Here is a 23,931-nt window from a genome sequence, read left to right as displayed (position 1 = left end):
GCCCTCCTGGAAGGGGACGGCTGGACTGGCACCCGGAGCGTGAACACAAATGCCTTTTTTCCTCCGAAAACCTGCCTCATTAGAGTGGCGAAAAGGTTTTCATTTTAAAATTCCTACAGAAGCCAATGAATTTCCCTTCCAAGATATTCTAAATTGTTGAGGCTGAGGAAGAAAAGACAATTTTAACTTCCTTTCATTTAAAATAATGGATTTTACTTCATCTCATTCAAACACCTTGTCTTTTAGGATTCACGTGAGTTTCAACTAAATTTTATGCAAGCAAACGACAAACCACGTCCTACTGTGCTTCCATTGTAATTCCAAATCAACTAACTCACTGCAGCCGAGGGAACAAGAAAAGCAAAATACATTTTAAGTGTCAACAAGTCAACAGACGGCTTATTGGAAGCATTCATAGCAAACGCCCTTGCGAGATACAGCAAACCTCTAAAGCTGCTACCGAATAACTGGAAGTCCTGACAGAGGAGTTCAAGCTCAAAACCAGCGAAGCACTCGAGGCTGGAGCGAGCTCTTGCCGGCTTCTGTGACTACGGTGGGATTGTTTTTTGTTTCAGTTAAGCTGGGAGAGGCAGCCTGTGCTTAGCACGCCCCAGCTCGTGCAGCTCCATCAGAAGCGCTGGACAATATTCTCATTCATGTCCTCACTGAAGAGGAGACCGGCCAGAAAAAGCCCACCTTGCCTTTCAGCTCCAGGTCGAATTTGTACATGGCTCTCTGCAGGGCCAGGCTGCAGGGGCTGTTTTGCCAGCCAGCCAGGGGGATGTGGCACAAGGCTGAGGTTTGCTTGCCGGGGAGTGTCTGCTGCCGGTCACAGGAAGGAGAGCTGCATAAACGGGAATGAAAGCAGGAAAGAAAAGCCTCCAGGAACTGCATTCAGGATTTAAGGAGGATGTTATTGTTAATAGCATTAAACACACATGCTAACATTATGACGGCTGAAAAACCAAGCTTTGTCTAAGGTTCTTACATAGTGCCTCTCACCTACTAGAAGGAGGCATAAAACCCCACAGTTTGCATTGACAAAGGCAGCAGGTGCTTTTTTTTGATTCCTGACATTACTTCAGAGTTGTGCTGACTTAGGATCAGCTATAGTAACATCCATCATCAGTAAGTGAAGCTTTAGCAGGCAGTGGGGTTCATCTCTCAAAAGGGGAAGCAAGTAGCAGCTGTACAAATATCCACTGTGAAATGCCAATGGCACTGGAAACCCTTGCAGAGCATCAAAAACTCTTTCCTAGCAGGGACATACAACTGTTAAATGGTGGAAGTGTTCATAAAAACTAGTAGAATGAAGATTTAGCAAGTTCTCTGAGGTTTTTTTAGCATAATTTCTTTGGAATTTAATTCCATATAATTTTTCTATTTAAAAAAAGTCAGTAAGAGTCACTAAGGGGGATGAAGGCTGTCTCCATCTCCCACTGTGATGCTCATTTCCTCTAGTCAGCATTCATTTACATGCCAGGGAGAATCAAGCTTTTGGAAGTGAGAGCAGATGTCTGCTCTAGATCCAGCTCAAGTCTCCACTCTGCCTGTCTCAGAGACCACAGGGAGAACTCAGCCTAGGAACCAACTCTTCCGTGAACATTGCTACCACCCATTTCAGTTTTATTTTCCTTCTCCAAAGTACCAAAATACTTTTACAAACGATCATCCAAATCTTAGCTGCCCCTGCAAATGCTCTCAGTCTAACAAAAACACTTTTCTGCTGCAGAGAGCTCTCAGACAGGAGGCAGAGGCGTTCCCTCCAGCATCATATGTGGCAAAAGAAAGTCCTATAGCAGTTTCCTACATGGGTTGCAATCAGTGGAACCCCAAAGATTAACTGGGATGTAACCTTCCTTGATTCACTGACTTCAAATTCCTTGTGAGGAAGCAGATTTAGAGAACCATGGGCTACACAGGTATTCATGGCCCTGTGTACAGGCATTTAATCCCTCAGCTCCGGGTGTGAGATGTCAAATTCCCTCTGCTGAACTGTGCTGGCTTTCTCTCCACGGACGGACGGGTCCCCCTTTGCTGAGGAGCACGGCTGCTCTCTGGGTGCGCCTGCACATCATCTCCTTCGCTTTGGCACTTGGTACATTGGCTGTCTTTTGGGAATTGAATGATGCAGAAAGAGGGAAATCCCGGAGGCTTTGTGTGGGTTGGTTTTTTTTTCTTTTTAATCCAAGAACTGTCCAGAATTGAGAACAGGGTTGTGGTTGCAATGAGAGCGCTAAGTTAGCTCAAATTACCTTGCCTTAGGCATGCATTAAACAGGAGGTGGGTCAGTCTAATCCCATAGAAACAACTCTTGAAGCCTTTTCCGGCCCATTCCCCCCCAGCTGCTCTTGCCTCCTGTCCCAAAAGCCTGTGCTTGGCCTGATAACTGTTTCCTTTCCTCCTCTATCATCTTCCCTCCATGCCGGCACAGGTTCAGACACAAAAGTCACCATCATCCATGCAAGAGGCCCCATCCCCATGTGATCCCTGCTTTCAGCCTCCTGGCCTTTCATCCTTGCTCCCCAGGACTGGCTAACAGCAGCCACCAAGACAACTATCCTGGATCCACTGACAGATTACCCCACATTACTTTGTCTCTTTCTGAATTACCACTTACTCTCTCTCCCTGCCCCAAACATCAGTTGGTTATTTCTTCTGCCACAGTGCAGTGGTTGAACTTTTGGGGATAACATTACTAACCAAGAAGGGATGTATTCTACTTTGATACTTCGTCTTCTCCTTCCACAGCCAAAAGTGCAGCCTGATGCCATCTCCCACTCAACTTTCCTGAGCTACTCAGTGCTTTCACTTTCGTTCTGGTAGATCAAGGATGGATTTTCTGCAGTAAAGGAAACCAGCAGTTCAGTGCCAGGACAGACAGGATTTTACATGCAGTCTGATGGAGGACTGGCCTGCATCCAGCGATGAACAACAGTATGTGCTATAAGTGGCCCTTCCCCCACCCAGCCTCAAGAGCCATTAGGGGCTTCCTGACCCGAGTTTACCAAACCGCAGCTTTAATTTCGCACTGAATTTACACTGCCAACAAGCCAAAGCGGGTAAAAACAAGCAAGCAGCACTCAGTGGCTACTATGGAGGTCATGGGCTGAGCGTTACGTATTCACGGCGTTGGTGGGATGATTAATTCGGCACTGAAGCAACCAGAGCATGACCGCATTGCTCAGGCCCTGCAGCTGCAGGCACAAACGTCAGCTCGCGAGGCTGGAGCCGAAAAGCCCCGTCCTCGCCCCGAGGGCCCCGCCGCAGCGCTGCCCAGGCCTCCGGGCGCCGCCGCGAGCCGGGCACCTCGCGGAAGAGCCGGGGCCGCCGGCGCTGCGAGCCGCTGCCGCCAGGGGCCGCCCACGGCCCGGCCCGGCGCTCCGCGCTGCGGCGGTGCCGGCTGCGCCGCGGCCGAGCTGCCCGCGGGGCCCCGCCGGCCGCCCCGAGGGCGGCGGGGGCGCGGGCGGAGCCACCGCCGGGGCCAGTGTCCCCCCGCCCGGCTCTCCGCCCGCCCGGGGCCGGGGCCGGCGCCGGCGGAGCGGAGCGGAGGTGCGGGCGCGCCGGCAGGGCCGGGCCGAGCCGAGCCGAGCCGCCCCGGGGGCCGGGCCGAGCCGAGCCGAGCTGCCCCGGGGGCACGGGCCGGTCCCGGCCGCCCCGGGCGAGCGGCGAGGCGGCGGCAGGCCGAGGCGGAGCGGGCGGCCGTAGCGCGGGCTGAGTCACGCCCGGCGAGCCCGGCTTTTCCTGTTTGCCTGTCATCTGTTGATCGCGCTGGTTTTTCCCCCTCCTTTCCTTTTCTGCCAGGGATGACCTCTAAGGATGCTTCAGGTGAAACTAATAGTGACCGGAGACGACTTTGGCTATTGTCCTCGGAGGAACCAAGGCATCGTGGACTGTTTCCTGGCTGGAGCCGTGTCCAACGTGTCCCTCCTAGTCAATGGAAGTGCGGCAGCGGATGCGGCCGGGCTGGCGAGGAGGTAAGCTGCTTTCGTTACAGCCCCCGTAGCAGCACTGTGTCACAGCCCAGGCTGCTGGAAGAAAACCGAATCCCCGGCACCTTTGCTAAGACTCTTCAAACACCACCGCTGACCTGCAAATCGTACCCATAATGGTTCTTCCTCTAGCATTAGCCGTTTGCTGCACGTTTTCTTCCTCAGGAAATAGCTACTTCCACAAGTTGCTCGGTATGGTTTGGGTTTGTTGGTCTTTCTCTTGCCAGACTGCTGAAAGATGTACCCTCAGAATAAAAGTCCACATTACATGCCGTGGCCAAGCTAAAACTATTAGAGCATAGAAGCATTAGTTTTAAAATATGGTTCAATTTGATGCATTTTAGCCAGGCTGAACACAGGATTGGCCAGGTTCATTGCAGAATCAGGAACAGATATAATTCTGCAAGTACAAAACACACAGTTTTGGGTGGTGGAAAACTTGACTTGGCAAGAAAAAGCACCCCAACATATCTATTAATTTTAGGCTTGATAAATCCCTTTAAAAAAAACACACGCATAAAAAGTGTGACAGAACCTTGTACCTGCCTCGTATCTTTGACCTTTACTCTCTCAGGGACTTTTCAGAGGTTGCTGCCACGGCTGGCTCTGTAACAAATCAAATGATATGTGTGGTTCTCGTGGACTAGCACAGCAAATCCTTTAATAGGAAGCATTACTTGTATTTAGCAGGTAAAACCTAGCTAATGCTTCAGCTCAGCGTGCACTTGGAAGCAGGAGTATATCCTGAAAGAGAGCAGCAGGGCTGGAAAACAATTTAGGAAAACAAAAGAGGAAGAGCAGAACTGGGACTAGAAGGCCCGAGACCTTAGGTCTTAAATCTAGCTGCTGCAAGGGACAGTTTTACGAGAGTCGCACTTTGTTCCCCTTGTGCCTCTCTCCCCATGCTGGCTGTGCTCGTAGCAGTACTTGTGAATTGTTTGCTGTCTGTAGCTTTTCTGATGAGAATGATTGGCACAGGGTGGAGGAGGAAAGCCAGGGTATGGTGTTTGGAGCAAACTGGTCTTTAAAAAAGGTTAGAGATAACATTGAGATGGGAACCACCTCTGGGTTGATAAAGGGAAAAGCAAGGCTAGGCACATCACTGCTGAAATGCCTAAAATCCTGTCAGTAGATGAAACAAAATATAAATCAGGGAGATAAAAACAGTTCTTCTCCCAGATACAGCAGCACCATGAAACCCTTTAAGCCCTGAAGCTCTGGTAGTGCTGTTTGCTATTCTAGCCCTGGTCTTTAGCAGGCTTTTAAATATAGAATCCACCTGGCCTCATTTCTTTAGCCAGAAAGTAGGCTATATAATCAGAGGTTTAAAAAGCATCTTTGAATGCAGGTCATGACACTTGTCCCAGCATCTGATCCAGGTGTGAAAAGCCAGGTTGGAGGACAGGTGACAGCAGAAGCTATGACCTGCTGCTGCAACTTCATTCTTTTGGGGGGTAGTTTTGGAATGGGTTTTTCGTTGCCATTTGGGAATGAAATGGATTTAAATCCATTTTTGAGACTATAAGCTGGGTGACTTTGGGAATATCTGTTAGCACTGAAGATCAACAGGCCAGGTTCTGCAATCATTCATTTGTGCAAATAACTCTCTGCAGCTATATTCGCTCCTACCCATGCAGGGGGGAAGCATTTTCCGATCTGGAGCATTCTCCAGTGCAAGCCCCGAATCAGGTGCTGCTGGAACCTATGCACTAAACTAGCATCTGACCATGTAAACAAACTTATCTCACCCCTGAGATATTTGTTCCTCCACTGCAAAGATTCAGGCAAACTTTCTGTGGAGATAGACATCTAGTGGGTCAGACTTAGTAAAAGCCTTATTGAATTCTCCACTAAAACAACCTCATCTTGCTGGGCTATGATGCAAGAAAAACAAAAATGGGAAAGTATCACTGCCTTGCCACTGCTGGTGTTGTCTCCCATCCCACTGTGAATATTAAAGCTTTGCAACATTTTGATTTTTGTGGGGATGAAAGTCTGCCCTGTTTTCCCTTGCCCTTCCTCCACAGTTACTCGTCTAAACAAGTACCAAATATATATGCTTAATTCCATGGTGAAGCTTTCAGCCTGCAACCAGACAGTGGTGTAATCTAGGAGACTGGCTCTATCATGAGTTGAGAGAAAAGGTTTGGAATAAGTGGCTTGTTCTTTCCTGTGGCACATTCTAGTGTTGTGAGTTTTTGGTCTTTTGTACATGTGGCACAAGGATTTTGTCAGTGTTTGAGTGTTTCTGTGGCTTGTGAAGGTTATCTGAGTCCTTCTTAATTAACTGGCTATGACATGGTTGCTTGCCATTGCAGGTCTTGAGCTCTCTCCCCTCACTTGATCTTCAGTTAATTGCATATAAGCAAAGCTAATTAGTAAGGAGAAGGCTTTTCTTGCAGGATGGTCTTTCTTAAGCTCATGCTGCCCTGAAATGTTAGGACTCAGCATCCTTCAGAAAGAAACACAGTTCCCCTGGAATTTCATTCTTCTCTTTGTTTTCACAGTAATTTTGTAGGCCTCTGGGTATACCATCTGTTGCCTTGTGTTTTGGTTGGAAGACTTGGCAGAAATGTGATGGCAGTCAGCAGACCTTTGTACCAGCTGAATCACAAACTAATTGCAATAGAGCAGAATCAAGCAGTAAATAACACACCTTCCCTAACATTCAGGCTCTGAATCTTGGGCTTTTCTCATTCGCTGTCAGAACTGAGCTAAAGGAAGGGTTCCACCCCCTGCAGGCAAAAATACCTAGTTTCAGTAGAGGCCTGGTTCATCACCACACTACAAACGTATTAATAGCAACTGCTAGCTCAGTGCACAACCGGAGCAGCAGAAGGGAGAACAGACTCCCATTGTGTTTTTTTTCAGTAACTCAAAACTTTCCTCTTTTAAGGGGCAGAGACCAAATGTGACTTCCTGGTTATCCACGTAATGTAATCTTGGTTGCATATGTATCAGGCACCACCTTGAAGTCAGCCAGTCTCTTCCTAGTTCCTCTTTCAGAGCCTTTCCTGAAGATTGGAAGGATTGTTTCGTTACCTAAAGTGAGTGGGTCCCTTCATTCTTCCTTAGAAATGGAAATACGGAGATAGCAGGAATACAGCAGTCTATGATTGATTACCACCGTATTTTCTTCCCTCCTTTATCGGCCTCCTCAGTTGTGACCGAGTATTGGGACCCTTCCAGATGCTTACATCCAAATACTTGATGAAGAGCGACGTATTTTAGAACACAGCCTCAGTCTTCCTGGGGTTTTTGCAGCTCAAATGCTGAACATCAGCTACACAAAAGCTGAAACCCCTGCAACATCTGGGTACATTTAAAGGAAGAATCTAACAAAACCGCATTTAGTTGCTGTCTATGTTTTCACTTCCTTTCCCATCAACACTTAATTGCAAAATGTGTGTGTAAATTGTGACTTAATTCTGACCCTCCCGGTCAACATCTGACTAGTCTAGAAGTCTCTCATGCTTTCTCATCACCGTTTTATCTGGCTGTTAATCACATGGCAGACAGTTACACTGGTGAACTGTTGGGATTGGGAGTAGGGGGTTTCCTACTCTGAGGCCTTAAATGAGAATCCCAGATCAAATTAACTTTACTGGCGACAGCACTTTTTGCTGATGCAAGTTCATGGACACAAGAGTTTCAGCTGATACAAAGATGTAATTAAAAAGAAAGCCACAGCCCTAAGCAATGTTATGGTACCAGTTCCTAACAGTGCAGAGGCTTTTGAGTGTTTCTGCCAGCAGGAATAAGTCTTTAGCACTAATGGAGCAAGACAAGATGCTATTTGATGAAAGACAGTTAGATGTTATGTTACAGTTTGTTAGAGGGTGAAAGTGGGGGAAAAAATTATGCAAATGCCCACAGAGAGAAACTAAGAGGTACTCTTCTTCCCATAGAGCACAGCCTTGCTTTGTCTGTTTGCAGACATTTGGATGTTTACTGGAGCAGGATGTCTGGATACATGAGGCTCTTAATTGCATCACACTTGTGCTGAAAGCTGACAAGCCAGTAATTTCCCTGATAAGGATACAAACAGGATGTTGAAGGTGAGATCTGTTTGCTCACCAAGGAAAAGGATAGGTGCCATGCTTATCCCAGAGTGTGCACAATGGACCGAGACCATGAAATCTGAGCTCAGGGAATTGCAAAATGCCAGCAGCCAGCACAGCTGCTCCCAGGAGCACAGGGACTGCAGGGTCCCTGCTGTGGCCAGGCAGGAGCCAGGGCACTAACTCATCCGCCAAGCACAGAGATGTGCAGCAAAGCTGGCGGGCATTTTAAAAGAGTGACTCAGTGCAGTGACATACTGTTCCCAGGGACCCTTTACTGCTGAGGATATGAATGAGCAGGAATTGCAGCTGTACAGAAGCCTGTTGCCTCAGCAGAGACTTTTGTTCAAAGCACTCACATGGCAAAACAAGCAACTACTTGAAAAGGAAGCAGTTTAGCTGATTGTATTCCCTCTCCCTGTTTGATAGCTGGGCTGGGCTTGTTGACCAGGAAATCTTTCAGACTCAATTCCTTATTGCCCCTCCCTTGCTAGCATTTGTCATAAATGTATCTCCTCCCCCACCACCACTAAGGGGATGCTGAGCAGAAAACCAGAGCCAAGCTGGCTTCAACAGCTACCTTTCTCTCAGTGGAAATAGCTCACAAATGGACTTGCTTTAGTGGCTGCAGAACCTGTTTGCCTGAATCTCATTTCAGCAAACTAACATACAGCCCAATCTAATGCCCCTTGTGCTGCTGGAGCATGTGCTTGCATTCCTAGACACGATCCTTCAGCTTTATCAAGAGTGAACTGGACCCATGTACTAAGTCCCCTTCACCTCTGTGTGTTCTCCAGGGCAGTGAGACAGGATTGCAAACATCTAGGCGTGGATCTCTGAACAAATCATGGGAAGGTGGTTGGCACTTAGAGCAAGCGAATCTACCAGCTTACTGGTAGAGCTTTGTGTTGGCATCCATCACTTTGTGTTAGCAGTATAGCTGTTACTGCAACGCTTTTATTGAAGAAGCTGTTGCTTGAAGCTCAGTGCCAATCCCTTTGCTTTGGATCCTGGGTGGATCAATTAGCAGTTACACCTGACTGGCACAGACCAGCAGTGCTCATCCTGTCCCTTCCATAAAGGAGGGCTTGGGCAGAGGACTGGGTATGAGGCTGAACTCAGGACAGCTGAGCTCTGCTCCCAGTGTGGCATCACATGCTATATAAGCTGTTTGAGCTGCTGGTCTCTTCTGCAATTTTTCAAGCAATAAAATAGGAGATACTTTACTGTTTTAGAAAGAGCTGGGCAACTATAAAATATGTGCGTGTAGAGGAAATGGTTTCTGTGCCCTGCTGAAAATGAGGTTCTTCCAGGATGTTCCCATAAACTGACTTTTCTCCCTGCCTTTCTACTGTACAGTGTACCTTGGCGTTGTTCTTTGGTTGCAGAAGCTACGTTTCAGTGGTGAGGGGCACTTGAGGGGAAGCGTTAGGTCCAGTGCCTATCATACTAAGTGGAAAAAAGTCTGTTGGTTCAGCTTTGAGGGGCTCTTTCCAAGCCTCTGGCCAGCATAGAGCATGCCTGGAGCCCTGTGTCCAGGCACAGCCCAGATACTGCCATAATGCTTGATGTTTTGCTCATGTTTTCATCCCATTATACTTGGGACCTGAAAATGCTTGTGCAGTGTCCAGACTGTTAGGAATGAACCCAGGGCAGCAGGGCATTTGGTGCTGATTAGGGGGAACAAGTGGGAAATGCACAAATGTGATACAAGAAAATGCTAGCTGGCTGCCGAACCCTTCTGTGCCAGCCACATGGCCTGCCTTCCCACATCCTCACGGCTTTCCCTGCATGCCTGCTCCTCTGCATCTCCCACAGATGAATTCCTCTGAACAACTTTCTCGTGCTGTTTTGCATTTTGGTTTCAATGCCCATACCCCAGAGCCGTTAAACTTTAGCAGTTCCGCTTTAGATGCGTGGAAAGTCTATCAAACAGCCAGGACTGACCAACTCCAAGAGAAAACTATTAAGATATTCAGCTGGTGTTAGCCAAAGCTCTGAAACATGCTCTCCTGTTACAGTTAGCCTCTCCCCTTACAGCGAGAACAAGGGCAGCTCTCTACACTTCCACATTCTGCACATTCCCCACTCTGGGCTGGTTTCGGAGCGGTTCCTCCGCCTGAGCTAATGTTACACAGCGCAGTGCTTGGCTCCCTGGCGCCCCACACCTGTCAGGGGGCTTGCCTTTTCCTGGAAATAGCTCCCTTCACAGCGTTTGAGGCACTGCGCAGTTGGAGGGTCGTTCATTCGATGCCCCTGGGAGACAACACTGAGAGGCTCAGCTGTTCTTTTTTTTCTTGCCCTCCCACAACATTCAAGGAGAGTGCTCAACAAAATATCTCCCATCTGCTGATTCACGGTGACACATGAATCTTCTCCTTGCAGACAGCAGTGGCTGTGGTGCAAACAGAGCTATCAGCTGATGCAGTCAGAGCTTCCCAGAGATACGATAAAGAATCTGGGGCAGATTTCTAAAAAGCCAAGCTCCCCCCTTGCTTTTGGGCTTGGGCAAGGTACACAGCAGGCCACAGGATGGGGGAGAAGTCCTCCTGCCACAGCACCCTTATGCACTGCAGATGCCTCCTGCCCTGCCATCAGCCTCTTGTGAGCTTCTCAGTATAATGCTTAAGGGCTCCCGCTCCCGATGACAGCATCTTCCCATTCCTGTATTTCAAAGCAGCACTTTGGCCACCCCAGGAGGATTTCCAGAAGCGGTAGTGAAACTTTGCACAGAGCTGAGCACTCACAGTTCCTGTCTCTGTTGTAGGGGAAGCCACAGCACACCCTGAAGAAGGAGACACCAGCACACTGCAAAGCCCTGTGGCTGACAGGAGCTCTGCAGATACAATAGCTCTTGATAATTTTTTTTTCTTTTTTATGTTGCAGTCACTAGCAAGTTGGAGTCTTGTGATTCCTTAGCAAGGCTCTGCACTTACACTGTCAGCCTCCTGCTGTAGTCCTACCTCCGTGCTAGAAAGATGCTATTTCGTACAGCTTAGCCTTGTCACTCAGTCAGCCATCATCTGCACAGGCAGACAAACTTGGGCACTGTGGGCAGTTTCAGCCCCAGCCTCTTGGGTCAGGTTATCCTTAAACTCAGCCAGCTTTTACACTTGGAGTGTGTGCTATTGCCGTAACAGCTGCCTGCCATAGGCACTGTCTGTAACTGGATTCTGTTTAAGGGCAGCTTTAAAAGAAGTTCTCCAGAAATGTCTCATAAATGTCGCATCTTTAATAGGGTAAACAAATCAAGGGAATTTCTAGCAAGAGCTAATGAAGTGCTTTAGAAAAGGGGTTGCAAGGTGCAGATTCCCTCCCATAGTCTCTAGTGACTGCAGGGGAGTTTCTCAGTCTGAGATCTCATAGCTGCTCCCTCCACACAGCTCACAGCATGAGAACAGAACTGGGGGGGTCTCACAGACTGGCCCTTGGCAGACAGCGCAGGATTGTTACCTGGAGATACTCTGCTCTGGGTTAGTCTTGTCCTGCTCTCCTTTCTAGGAGAGCAGCAAAAAAAGGCACTTCAGTGTGTAGAGCAACAAAACTTTTTAGCTCAATCTAGCTCTTTCACTGAAACCTTTGGCCACAGTGAGGGAGGTGGAGGTGCAAAATTTAACAGATATTTCATTCCTGCTACAGATACAACATCCCAATAGGCCTGCACGCCAACCTCTCTGAGGGCTCTCCTGTCTGTGAAGTGCTCAAGACTAACTCTTCTCTGCTTAACCAAGATGGATTCTTTCATGGGAAAATGGGATTCAGAACAGCTCTATCAAAAGGTCTCCTGAAAATGTCAGAGGTAGGAGAAAAAGCCACATACAACTTGCTTTTCTGATGTAACTCACCCTGCACTGATCCCAGCACATAACAGTTGAAGATCTTTCCCAGGTCCCAACCTGGAGTAAGCTTAGAGATGAATCTATAGACTGTATTGTCTGGTCAGCAGGAGCTGCCTAATTCTGCCACTAAGCTGCTCTGCAGCGCTGAACAACTCGTTCCTCCCTGTTATGCTTCAGTGACCATATACATTGATGTGCTGTAACTGCTTAGCTGGAGGGGTGGGCGGAGGGGCATGGGAACAGATACTCGCAAAGAGCTTGGAGATCAGCAAAAGGAAAATGCAAGAGAAGTGCTAAGTAGGGGCTAAGTAGGCTTTGCATCACGTTGTGAGACGCCTCCGTTTCCCGGGGAAGTGGGCCATTCTCACCTCATAGTCTACCAGGATGGTGGAGTTCTGGTGACCAAAACTGCTTATGGGTTTGGGCACCCATTTCCCCATTCATTTTATAGGGAAATAGGTATCCAAATACCATAGGTATTTTTGAAAATCCCAGCCTCTGTGCCATCTATGTAGCTAGTGCTATAAGATGACCTGCACATAGGAGAGGCCCTGGGGGACCCAACAGCATGGCATGCCCATTTATACACCACAGTACTTTGTGCCTCCCAGGGCCAGGTCCCAGATGCTCACAGTGGCCAGTGAGGTCTCCAGCAACTCCCTCACACTCTTCTGATCTCTGCACTGCTGAGAGGTCTTTTTCTACCCTTTTTCTGCTGCATAGGTGAAGCAGGAGCTAAAGGCGCAGGTGGAGCTGTTCCGGGAACTAACAGGCCACCTACCTCCTCACATGGATGGGCACCAACATGTTCATGTCCTACCAGGTAAGAAGGGATTTCTCTTCTTCCCAGCCCCAAAGGATGAGACACAGTTGGCTCAGGGGGAACTCCCCTCACCATAGCTTGATTTGGGCAATAAACCTCACCATTGCTCCATAATTCCAATTTAAAACCTGGGCCCTGAGGAGACAGTCCTGCTTGGGCCCAAATTGGCTGCCGCATGACCTGGGTCTTCCTGTAGCAATGCAAGGGGATTAACAGCACAAATTGCCCAGCTTGCACCTACTCCTCCAAGAACTGATAATTCATTTCAACTTTTCTCCTAATTCCATGCTTCTGCCACCATGGAAGGAGGCAGAGCAAGGCCCTTGGCAGCCTGGCCAGTTTAAAATACTCAGGCAGGAATCTGAAATGCTCAACTTTGTGATTTTACTGTTCATTAGCTTTCTGTAGTGCTAAAAAGCTGTAGACTTCTTTTAGCCTCATTTTATCAGCATCAGCTATGAAACACTTGTCCTTGAAGGCATCAAGCCAGGAGAAAGGGAAATCCTATCATCTTTTCATCAGGGATGGGAGCTCAGAGGTATGAGTGTGGGACAGATGTGCCACTAATTATGCATTTGGAAACCCTCCCTTGTCCTGTCTGGTTCTGGGGCCTTCCTCTGCCAGCAGCTGTGGCTTGGATGGTTGTGCAGAAGTCAGATCAGGGCATCATTTTGCCTCCTTCAGTCAATTAATCTGATCCCCCACATGCATTCAGGGCTTGTTTCTGGCACTTCCCCTATCTCGGTGGCTTTACTAAGCTACAGGAATTACACACTACACATGATAGCTCAGTTCCTGCTCCCTCTTCTCTTGGCATGGTGGGGAGTGTGTGGTTGGGAAGGGAACAAGAAAGCTTGTACCCAGGTAGGGCAGCTAGGTCATCTCATCCCCTACCCTCCTACCATCAAACACAGCCCATGCTGCAGTTTGTGCTCAGAAGCGTATGTGGAGTCTTTCTCATGGGGGAAGAGCGGGGAGACATTTTGCACTATGTTTTGCAGACATGTTAGCATTAATAAAGGCTGAAAAGAGCTAGGGAAAACAATGATGTTCAGAGCTGAGGGAAGAAGGGACCCATCCTACAAATCTACCTCTAGTGTTGTCTGCTAATGCTTTCTTAAAGTAATAAAGGTTATTAATTTTGGAGGTCACTTCAATGAGAGGAAGCAATCAGGTTGCATTTAGAAGAAAGAATGCTTTCTGGCTCTCCAAGATGATTAATCCTGAGGAGAAAGATTGTAGTACTAACCACGCAAGCAGAGGAAGGAATTACACGGGGCCTTCTGAGGCAGTGACAGCAGTGCTCAGCATTGCAAATGCGCCGATGTGCCTGCATGCACTTTGGAGGATGTGGTTCAATCCACTCCTCTGCCAGAGCCCTGGTGCTGGCATCAGCAGGCGGGGGGGGCAGGAAATGGAGTACAGCTGCTGAGAGGGCTGGAGAGCTTTTTGTTTCTGTTAGTCACTCAGGGTAACCATAATTAGTTGAGTGTGCCCTCTCTCAAATACAAGTCAGCAGGCCACAGGACTGTTCCTGGGGTTTAGAATTTGGTCTCTGGCTTCTGAGTCCAAATTCAGTCCCATCTCCCAGCAGGCCGGGGGAGGCACAAGTCCTGCCAGCAGAGGCTGAGAGCTGGAACACAAGCCTCCTTTCAGGCAGACTGACTCATCCAGCAGCGAGGAAAGCCTTTCTGCAGGTGGAACTGATGCAAAGGCACTTCTGAGTAAACTTGCACCCTTGAGAACAAGTTGTATCAGGACAACCTGGGCTGTGTCTGACCTGTAGGGCTGATGCTCTACATTGCCAAATTAACCACTCAGATTAAAGCTGGTAGCTCTTTCAAGTACTAGAGTAAGAACTGTATCCTATCAATTGCATTTCCTGACCAGTCTCCGACTGCAGGCCTTAGCTTGCTTTCCACAGTTGGCAATATCTTTGCCCCCATTTTCCAAGTGAGGTCATTGTGGTACAGAGATGGAAAACTTGGTGAGCAAAAATCCAGATCTCCCCACTCCAGCACTCAGCTCCCTCTGGATGAAACTGCTTTTGGTAATTTTCCCTCATAACAAATCTGGCTGTCCAGTGACTTGATGAAGAATTTGTTCCTGATAGTGCAAAGGCACCTAAGCTGCACTCTAGGACCAGAGTCACTAACTTAGAAGGGGTTGCTGGATCAGATGCTTAGCCCTGAGAGGGAAGCTAAGGCAGCTTGTTGAGAAGCTTAGCAGATGTTGGAAGAGTAATGTTACTCCTTCTACTAGAAGTCCCTCCCTGTAACACTGTGCTTTAGGTGGGGGAAGTGTTCTAGGGACTCCTGTCCAGATGACTTTCAGCAGAAAGAGAAGCTAAAGGGGATTGTATTTTTTTAAACATAGAAGGGAAAGACATCTTTGTGCTAACAGCTTGCTGGGGAGATGATGAGTTGGTTATCTGATTTGTGACTAAATTGTCTGTTTTTCACTTGTAGAGGTCAGGCATGTATTTGCACAAGTGTTAGAAGAATATGGGATTGAGTACACACGTGTCCCAGTAGAACCAGGTCTTCATAAGTGTGACTGGATTGCACCGTCTCTGATGGACTTCTATCGGGGAGTAGAAGAAGATTCTCTTAACACAGTGGATGTGTTTACAAGGCATGGAATAAGGTAAGACAGGCATTACTCATTCTTGTTAAGATAAGAATCCTTGATAAGAGCTTATCAGCTCTCAATAACATCTTTCCAGGATGCAAGAGCATTTCTCTCTCCACTTTGGGGCTGATGAGATTCAGCATGAGTACAAATCTGCAGGGAGGCACTAGGGCTTAGTATGTAGTTTTGTTTGAACAGAGATGACTCCCTTCTCACCTGAAAGAGATTGTTCCTTTCAGGGTATGTTTCTCAGCCTTTCTAATTAAGTAGCATTAGGCTGGCACCTGGGACAGTAGGAGGCTGAAGCTCTATATCAACACTGGAAATTTAAAAGATTTAGGGAAAGTTTTCCAAAAAATAACTTTTAACATCCCTGGATAGCAGAGAAAGTGTTGTAAGTAGCAGGAAAGAGACTCATTGGAAACAAATGCTTGTTATTAACAGCAGGCAAGAAGATGAGAGAGCTTGCAGTATAACAGCAGGGGATTGCTGGCCTAAGCAAACAGTCTTGCCTATATCTTGCACCTTACTGGGGTCAATACCAAAAAAACTCAGCCCTTCCCCCCACTATCATACTTCCTTTAAAAGCTTAAATTGAACAATGTTTTATGGAGGAAAGATGTTTTAGTTGAGACTCTTACAGTCATCTATCCTATCCTTTATAGCAGATTTCTTTCTCAGTCCACTGTATTCTCTTGTATCTTAGTAAATTTGTTTAGTATAACAATTGTTCTCAAGTACTGCTCCCTTCTAAACACACTAGTAAGAGTCTAGTATTTCACCATTGCTGTGTTAGGTAGAACATACATATTGAACCCATTTCTGAGCAAGAGAAGGACATAGCAATTCATAGAGCAGTTAAGCAAGAAAGAGATTGCAAACCTACCTTTTTGAGCAGTTTCATTACAGTGACAGTGCTGGGGATTCACACACTCCAGGGCTCCTGAGGCCTTCTTCCCCACCTTGTACTTTACCAAAAGAGCAGAGTCAGTGTGCCTCACAGAAGAGGTGTCTCCAGAAGATCTCCTCTCCTAGCAGGCCAGAGATCCTTAGGGGCAGCCACCAAGGCACTGCTTGCTGCTTTATAACCTCCCATAGCACCACCCCTCCTTGATGCTCTGCACCTGCATCCTGCATGGAAAACCTGCAGTTGGTCAGCAAATGCTTAATTGATTCCACTTCTTCTCCCGGTGGGGGAGGCTAAATGGGACAAATTGTTATAAAAGAAATACACACATCTCTAAGACTTCTAGGAGAATGGAAAGAGCTGAAGTCAAAGTCAGCTAAAGTCAAAGGGAACCCAACCCTTGCAACTCAACTTCTGCAGCTGTGCAAAGGGGTTTTGCACAGAGCCCCCTTAGTTCAGCTGATGTGACACTGGAGAGGGCAAGACTCTGCATAACAGTGATGCTTTATTGAATTTAATCACAGCCTCTCACTTGCTTTCTCTCTAGCTGTGTAGAATCTTCAGTAATAATAATGTTCTGCCCAGTGTTTTGTCTTTTAAGTAGTTTTGACTCTGATACATGCTTGGAGAGTGATTTGTTAGCTGGGTGGTTTCCACTTTATTTCAGTCACTTCTTTTGTTTCCACTTAGTCAAGGGTTGTTATTTGGAGATGGTTATTATTCAAGTTTTAATTGGCCTATCAATAGTAAATTATTTTGATAGGGTATAATTTCTCAGTTGAGTGATAGCCTTCCCTTCTGTGCCAATAAGGTGCACCTGTAAGTTCACAGATGCCAAACAACCCTGTTCTGTGACACAGTGTCACACGTAACTGGAGTAATAACAGAAATGTTTTGGGGCTTTGCTGGGACCATCTGCCAGACTGCAGAACTACAGCTTTAAATAGTATCACAGACTTGAAAATAAGGAAAGGAAAAGCACTGTTACTTGCTTGTAGTTATGTTTTTTCCTTTTGTTTATAGTTAGAAGTTTATAATAACTTGATAACATGAAGACTTTTTTTCTCTGTTATCTTAAATTTTAGGTTAACTTTAATTCCTCATCCAATAAATGTAGCACACCTGTCTAGCTACCTATCATTAATGCTAATTTCCATGTTCCCTCCTCTGCCTACAGGTGGCCTAACATTTACATAGGTTTGAGTACCATGGGTAAGAACATGTCTGTGAGTAACATCTGGAGTGCCATCGACACTGCCATTGGGGATTTCACTTCCAAGGTGCCCTCACCCGCACACCCGAATCCACAGAGCAGGACAGTAACAATTGAGCTGATGGTACATCCAGGGTACCCGAGCGTCCCACCCATTGGCGGCTGCGGGGAAGGACCAGATGACTTCTCACAGTCCTGGGAACGCCTGCACGAACTCCAGACTTTAATCAAGCCAGAGCTGCAGAGCCACTACAAAACCAGGAACATTCAGCTCTGTTCATTCAAAGATATTTAAATAAACAAGCATACATACATATATATATTTGTACTCTGAAGACATGCAGTTGGTAATATCCCAAGAACCTAAACCATTGTTACCACTGTTTGTACTACTTCCTGATACAGCTGATGGGAGCTGTGAACGGCTGGGAACAGCATAAGGACTTTCAGGGAAGGAGAGCCACCTGAACCCTGTAAGCATCTGTGAGCAGTATCACAGAACAGCTAGCCCTAACTGGCATTTTTTAAGCCACGGCAGCTGCTTTGAATGTGACAAATCTCTTCTGCATCACCCACTCCCACACCATTCCAGTGCAGCGTAGCAGCCGAGGCCTAACCATCCTACCAGATTTCAGTTCTGGCCAGCACAACGGCAAGCAGCACGAACGCGCACACTGATGTTAGACCAAGGAGCACTTACAGCAGTTTGTGATCTTTTCTTTGTGAGAAAACTACTCCCCTTAACTGCAAAAAGAAACACGTGGTAAGGAGCAAAGGCTGCTCCTTGTAGGGTGCCCGGGGAGGCCTGGCAACCTCCGTTGTTAGGGTTTCTTTTAAGTACTTGGACAGACAGTCCTGATTTGGTGCTTGGTTCCCCCCACACGCACATTCGTGCCTGCACATTTATGGCAAGGGGTGCGTTATTTCAGACCATTTCCCTGGTCAGAGCAATTAGAGCTGTTTTAGCCCAGCCTGCAGTCATACTCCATGTAAGTCCTCAGCCAGACAGAGGTAGTTACAGTTCTATTTATGTTGCCTCTTGGCATTCAGCCATCACAGGAAAGTAGCATCAATGACAGCCTTTTCAGAGAGGCTTTTTCTTTTCTTTTTTTTTGGATGACTTTGCAAGAAAGCAACTGTTGACCCATCTGCTATTTCAGTCACTGCTGCCTATAAGAGCTCACCAGCAACTGTTAACGCACTGCCCACTGCCTTTCATGAAAAATGCGTGGGAGGGCTGTGTACCTACCATGAGTAAGTTTTCAAGCATGGAGAAGGCCCTTGTATTTCCATTTTTATTCCTTCCATGAAAGCATTCAAAATTCAACAAACCCTGGTAATTTGCTGTATTAAGGTTATGCTGCAGTTTCCTCTGTAGTCCTGTTTCATTCACCTGTAACTTCCTGCCACGCTACGACGGTTCACTCGCTCGTCACTTCCTCAGAGAAAAAATCTTCTTTTAGATTATTCATACTCACTGTCCTCTCAAAAGGGATCTATTTAATATCATATTTTTTAATGTTAAAAACTTGAATATGACCATCATTCTTTTAAGTGAAGAATAAACTCAGGCCTTTTTTACTGAAATGCTTTAGGAGGCTTTGGCTTTTAAGTTTTAACTGCTAAGAGAACAAACTAAAGAACACATAGGAGTATCTGCTTCTACTGTGACAGCCTACAGAGTGCTGGAAGGACAGATTTTTCCATCATTATTCGGAACCATTCAACCTTTTCTCTAAAGCAACTGAGGAACTTTTTGTTCTGTATGTACATGAAAAACATAACATCAAGGTTGCTTTATATGATGTTTTTCATGTTCTTCCCTAAATTATTGTCACAAAATTAATTCACCAGGGGATATATATATTATTTTAAACAATATCTCTACCATGCTGTATAGATGAAATACAGAACAGTTGAGTCAGATTAAGATAGCAGTTACCATTTGGAAGGATGATTTCTGAAGCTTGTCCCATCAGCATTTGATGGTAAAGGTTTCTGCCATGGGATAAACGAGAAAAAAAACAAAACCCAAGAGATTTTAGAACTGCCGTTGTTTAACAGATAAAGTGACCGAAGTTCCCGAGCTGTTAGACGTGTGAGCGCCATCTAGTGACCGCTATTTATTCATGCCCAGTAACACGCCTGACGGCAATGGGAATTTGTAATCCTAGAGCTCAGATTTTTACATTATGTGACCACATTTTGCTGGATGATTTTTAACCATCTCTAACTCTTTTAAATTACTCCACATTCTAACTCTTGAATTTGCTTTGCTCACAATCATCAGGACCTTATATACCTGCTCACCTCTATTCGTATGCATTTTCCACTTCATTCACACTAACTGAACACTGAAATCAACATGATGGCAGTCTTACCTGAGTTGGTTTTGTATTGCAAACAAATAAATATTTTGTAAATTCTGTATTTTTAATGAAAAGCATTAAAAACATTTTTAGTTTCAAAAAAAATTAAATGGAGAAATGAATAAAAAACTACTGAAAGACTTCTAAATATGGAACCTTTAAACTGCGTATAATGTACACAGATAAGGAAATAAATTCTCAGTGGTTCTATGAAAGCTTTAAAGGAGACACTGAGTTCAAACTAAAAACATTCAAGACCATTACCTAAAAATCTCATTATATCAAGATACTTAAAAACAAATAAATAAATGAAAACCCAGTCTCTCTGAAAATAAAACCATGCCACAAAGCCTTTGAGAGCGTTTTTATTAGGGTAGCAGAATGGAATTGCAGAAAGCCTGTACCAGTACTCCTGGGTGTAGTTTCACCAGTATGTTGCTTTTATTTTGGATCTTAAACTGCACGTTAAGAATTCAGCATGGCTTAGGGAACCAGAGAGAAGGAGAGCTTGATTTCCTGAGTTAATGTAGGTCTTAGTACTTTGATTTTTTCTCCCCTCAGACTTCAACCATACAGTACAGTGTTTGATCTCTTTTTCAGAGGGCACCTATAAACAAAAGCCATCGCTTGGGTTACATATCTTGTAGTTTAGAAATAGAACTATGCAGAACACGCACAGAGAACTGAGAGTGATACTTTCCTTCTACGTGACCTTTACAGATGAAATTGGAATGGCTGGTAGAGCATTGCTATAGGCCTGTATGAATCCAAGCTGCAATTCCTCGAATTACACAGCCCTTCCAGTTCCCTTTCAACAGTGTCCAAGTCACACCGATTCAAATAAATGCAGTATTTAACCTGAGAGGTTTACAACCAGAAAGTATACTGTTTAGTAGTAACGAGGGCAGCAAACTAGTGCCACAGTTTCATTTTTAAATAAAAAAGAAAATTTAGAGAATGGCAAGTTTCTATGCCAACAGACATGATCAAAAGGAACAGAGACTCATTTAAGTATCTGATGCAGAAGTTACACACACTTCAGTTTGACAGATAATTTGGCATTATTTTATTATGAATCTGAGTGAGCGTGAATGAAACAAAATCAGTACCAACTTTCTGCAAATGAAGACACAAAGATGTGAAAATTTGGTAATAGACAGTGCTCTCTCAAGCCTGAAAACACTTACGAAATGCAAGTTTCTGTAAATAAGGTGAATGTGGTTTAACTTTATTTATCTGCTGAAGAATCTGTCTAAGAACACTTAAACATAAAATTTCTTAGCTCCCTAACTTATAAAAAAAATTTTACTTTTAACAGAGGTGAGGTACTGAGCTGTCATTGTTTACACTAAATCTGAAATCAAAGCTTGATGAGAGGGATGAATGGAAGAAATAGCAAATATACAAGACATGAAAACCAGAAGAGACCTACTGCTTGACACACTGGTTCTGAAGTGTCGCAAAGGCAGAGGCTGTATTAAAACTGATTTTTGGAATACAGATACCCATCTGGATGTGAGGGATTTTCTAATGCAACTTCCTGCACATCAAAATGATATGTACTCCCAGACTCCTATGCGTTTCTGGAGATAAACCTGCTTGCTCAATAACATACCCAAATTCTACAGGTGGGGAAGAGAAGGCAGTTTGATTGTATGGCAGTTTGACTGTAGAGCTATGATCACACTGGAGATTTAGGAAAAAAAAAAAAGACAGGCAGCCAGAATAGAGACACAATAAAAGATGCTCGATTCTGAACTGGAAGGGCTTCCTTTAGCATGCAGAGGTGTGCCCTGGAGCAAAAGGAAAACAGTTCTGCCTGATTAAATTAGAAGGATAGAATGATATGTGAAGTATTCATTAAATTATCCAACTCGTGTGTGTATTTTTAAAGCATATGAACAGTAGTAGTGAAGTATACTCTATTACAGTTTATTGCTTAATCCTATTCTCATATCATTTTCAGTAAGAACTGTACAGTAATTGGGTGGGGAAGTGGGAGGAGTGCCATCCCACAAAATACAGGTGTTTCATATGCATTCTGATGGAAAAATGTACTCTGAGGACTAGCAGTGATGTCAGATTTAGCATTTAAGTTCAAAATTAACATTTCCAAAAAGTACCGATTTTTTAACTCCAAAAACAGTTTATTACTTTGGCACCTCTTGGTCCCCAATTTCTGAAACTCTTCTAACCTGGTTGCAATGTTGTTCTGTGCAATTTTTCCTAGCTAATCTGCATAGGTACTAAGAATAGAAGTGAGAGAAGTTCACAATCACATTCCACTATTCATTTGCTACAGAATTTTTTTTTCCCCCAAGGTTTTCCAAAAGCAGGACATAAGCCATATTTTAATTCAATCACGCACACAAAATCTTGGGTTTCCCCGTTTAATAAACATTATTGTGGTAACATCAGCCAGATTTACATAAGACCTGGACATTATTTCTGATTGTTTTTGTGGGGTTCATCTGTTTTTGTTTATTATGTTACAAACTGAAGTTAAGGGGAACTTGCAATAAGTCCCACAAAGCACAGTGCAACATTTAAAGAGAAAAGTAAACAAAACTGCCAAACACTCAATCATTTTCTGCCAGAACTGGGAGAATTTCTCTAAGACATCAGTTTGGGGAGGGGGGAAAAAATTCAATGAAGAATTAAATGAACTCAAGATAGTGGGAACTGCAAGGGAAAAATAAGAAATGACAGCCATAACCTTTTCAATTTAAGGGCAGAATATAAGTCTAAGATATTTTTGATAAATTCTGACAAGAAAAAGAAAACAGCATACTTTAAAGTATATTGAAGCAGTGATTTTTAAACAAAGAAAGCAGAACTAGAACATCTTAAATTTTTAATCCTTTCTTTACAGGTTACCTAGCCCACTTTTGATTAAGAAAACTGTAGAAAGTTAGTAACAGCCACAAGTTAACACCGAAAGGTGGCACTTGTCAATTTTCCATAGAGTCCTGCTTTACGGGGTGTCTCAAATGCACTGCTCCGATCTTCTATCATACGTTGCTGACATCAATTGTGTCAGATTTTAGTCCACTGGTCGCTTTTCACCATATTTCTTTGTAAACTCTTCAGCGTTCTTACAGAATTTTTTACGGTCCTTAGAGTATTCTTCAGCTAGGTCAGCCCGAAGGGGGTGTTCGGGCTGTGGATCATTCACCAGTGCTATGAGGGACTGGATTACTGTCAAAAAAAAGCATAAATATTGTCAGAGACTAACATGGTTAATTTTTAAAGTCAAGATGTAAGCAAAATGCCCCAGTAATAAGGGAACTTAAACTGCACTTAAATACACCCCTATAAATCTAGGGTCTTTAAAGAGCAGGCCAATACATTGCATAAACAAGCTATAGCAACACACCAAGCTTTAGTTCAGTAACAACAGTGAATGCGAACCAGAAAACCACATTTGAAGACTAAATCAACTTCAATACAGACCGAAGTGTACTACAAATTATTTCCTGTGTAACTGGAATTCTATCAGTGAAATATTCTTTAGATGGCTAAGGAAGAAACTAAGTTTTACAGACAAGCTCATCTAAAACAGATTCGGTAAAGCTGGCACTGGAATTTTCCTCACTACAGGCTTTTTCCTAATGTCTGTCACAATGCTGCAGGTGTAATTGGGCCTGCTTTTGGAAACAATTTTTTAAGCTTTATTTATCTATAACTATCCTCCCATTATTCTAATAAATACATCCAAATATCTGCTAGTGGAGATATACTGGGTAACTAGTATACTGGTTTACACAAATGGGTAAGAAGTGCAAGATGCTTTTTGCCCCACTGTTTACAACTATTTCATCAGCATTCCCATATAACTTTCAATGGAAATGTCATTCTTACAGTAACTGAACTATACTTTGCACTATGCAATGAACCTCGCATGCTACAATGATATTTCATGCTGCATTTTCCTCATGTACATTCCCATGACCATCTAAAACTGGACTGGTTACAAAAATCATGAGTTCTCATATCCAGCCATTAAAAGGATCATGCATAACTGGACACCTCTACAGCATGTGGGTACATGGAACAGAGTATTTCACTACCTGACATTATTAATAATATTCCATTT

General features: G+C 44.9%; 2 protein-coding genes across 6 annotated transcripts in view; one reads left to right on the top strand and one right to left on the bottom strand.

Moving 5' to 3' along the window:
- Positions 1 to 2,850: 2,850 nt before the first annotated feature.
- On the top strand, positions 2,851 to 22,217 carry YDJC (YdjC chitooligosaccharide deacetylase homolog). 3 transcript variants are annotated; one of them, XM_013945518.2, is made up of 6 exons: positions 2,851 to 2,937; positions 3,805 to 3,977; positions 11,693 to 11,852; positions 12,616 to 12,715; positions 15,184 to 15,361; positions 17,431 to 22,217. In XM_013945518.2, exons 2-6 carry the CDS (start codon positions 3,820 to 3,822, stop codon positions 17,759 to 17,761), a joined length of 927 nt encoding a protein of 308 aa, XP_013800972.1. In that variant the 5' UTR covers positions 2,851 to 2,937; positions 3,805 to 3,819; the 3' UTR covers positions 17,762 to 22,217. The 3 variants fall into 3 exon arrangements, with proteins under 3 accessions (XP_013800972.1, XP_067163394.1, XP_013800973.1); XM_067307293.1 differs by lacking the exon at positions 2,851 to 2,937 and adding an exon at positions 3,535 to 3,552; XM_013945519.2 differs by lacking the exons at positions 2,851 to 2,937; positions 3,805 to 3,977 and adding an exon at positions 8,037 to 8,050 and having other exon boundaries at positions 11,673 to 11,852.
- Positions 20,873 to 23,931, bottom strand: part of UBE2L3 (ubiquitin conjugating enzyme E2 L3) — a 19,037-nt gene continuing 15,978 nt past the window's right edge. For all 3 annotated transcript variants that reach the window (XM_067307294.1, XM_067307297.1, XM_067307296.1), the window contains one exon: positions 20,873 to 23,033. In XM_067307294.1, coding sequence (XP_067163395.1) covers positions 22,879 to 23,033 — 155 coding nt within the window. In that variant the 3' untranslated portion in view covers positions 20,873 to 22,878. The remainder of the gene's footprint in view (positions 23,034 to 23,931) is intronic.

This window comes from Apteryx mantelli, chromosome 17, assembly GCF_036417845.1.
Source record: "Apteryx mantelli isolate bAptMan1 chromosome 17, bAptMan1.hap1, whole genome shotgun sequence".
NCBI lineage: Eukaryota > Metazoa > Chordata > Aves > Apterygiformes > Apterygidae > Apteryx > Apteryx mantelli.
Note: the sequence above shows the minus strand (reverse complement) of the source record. Positions and strands in the feature narration are given on the sequence as shown.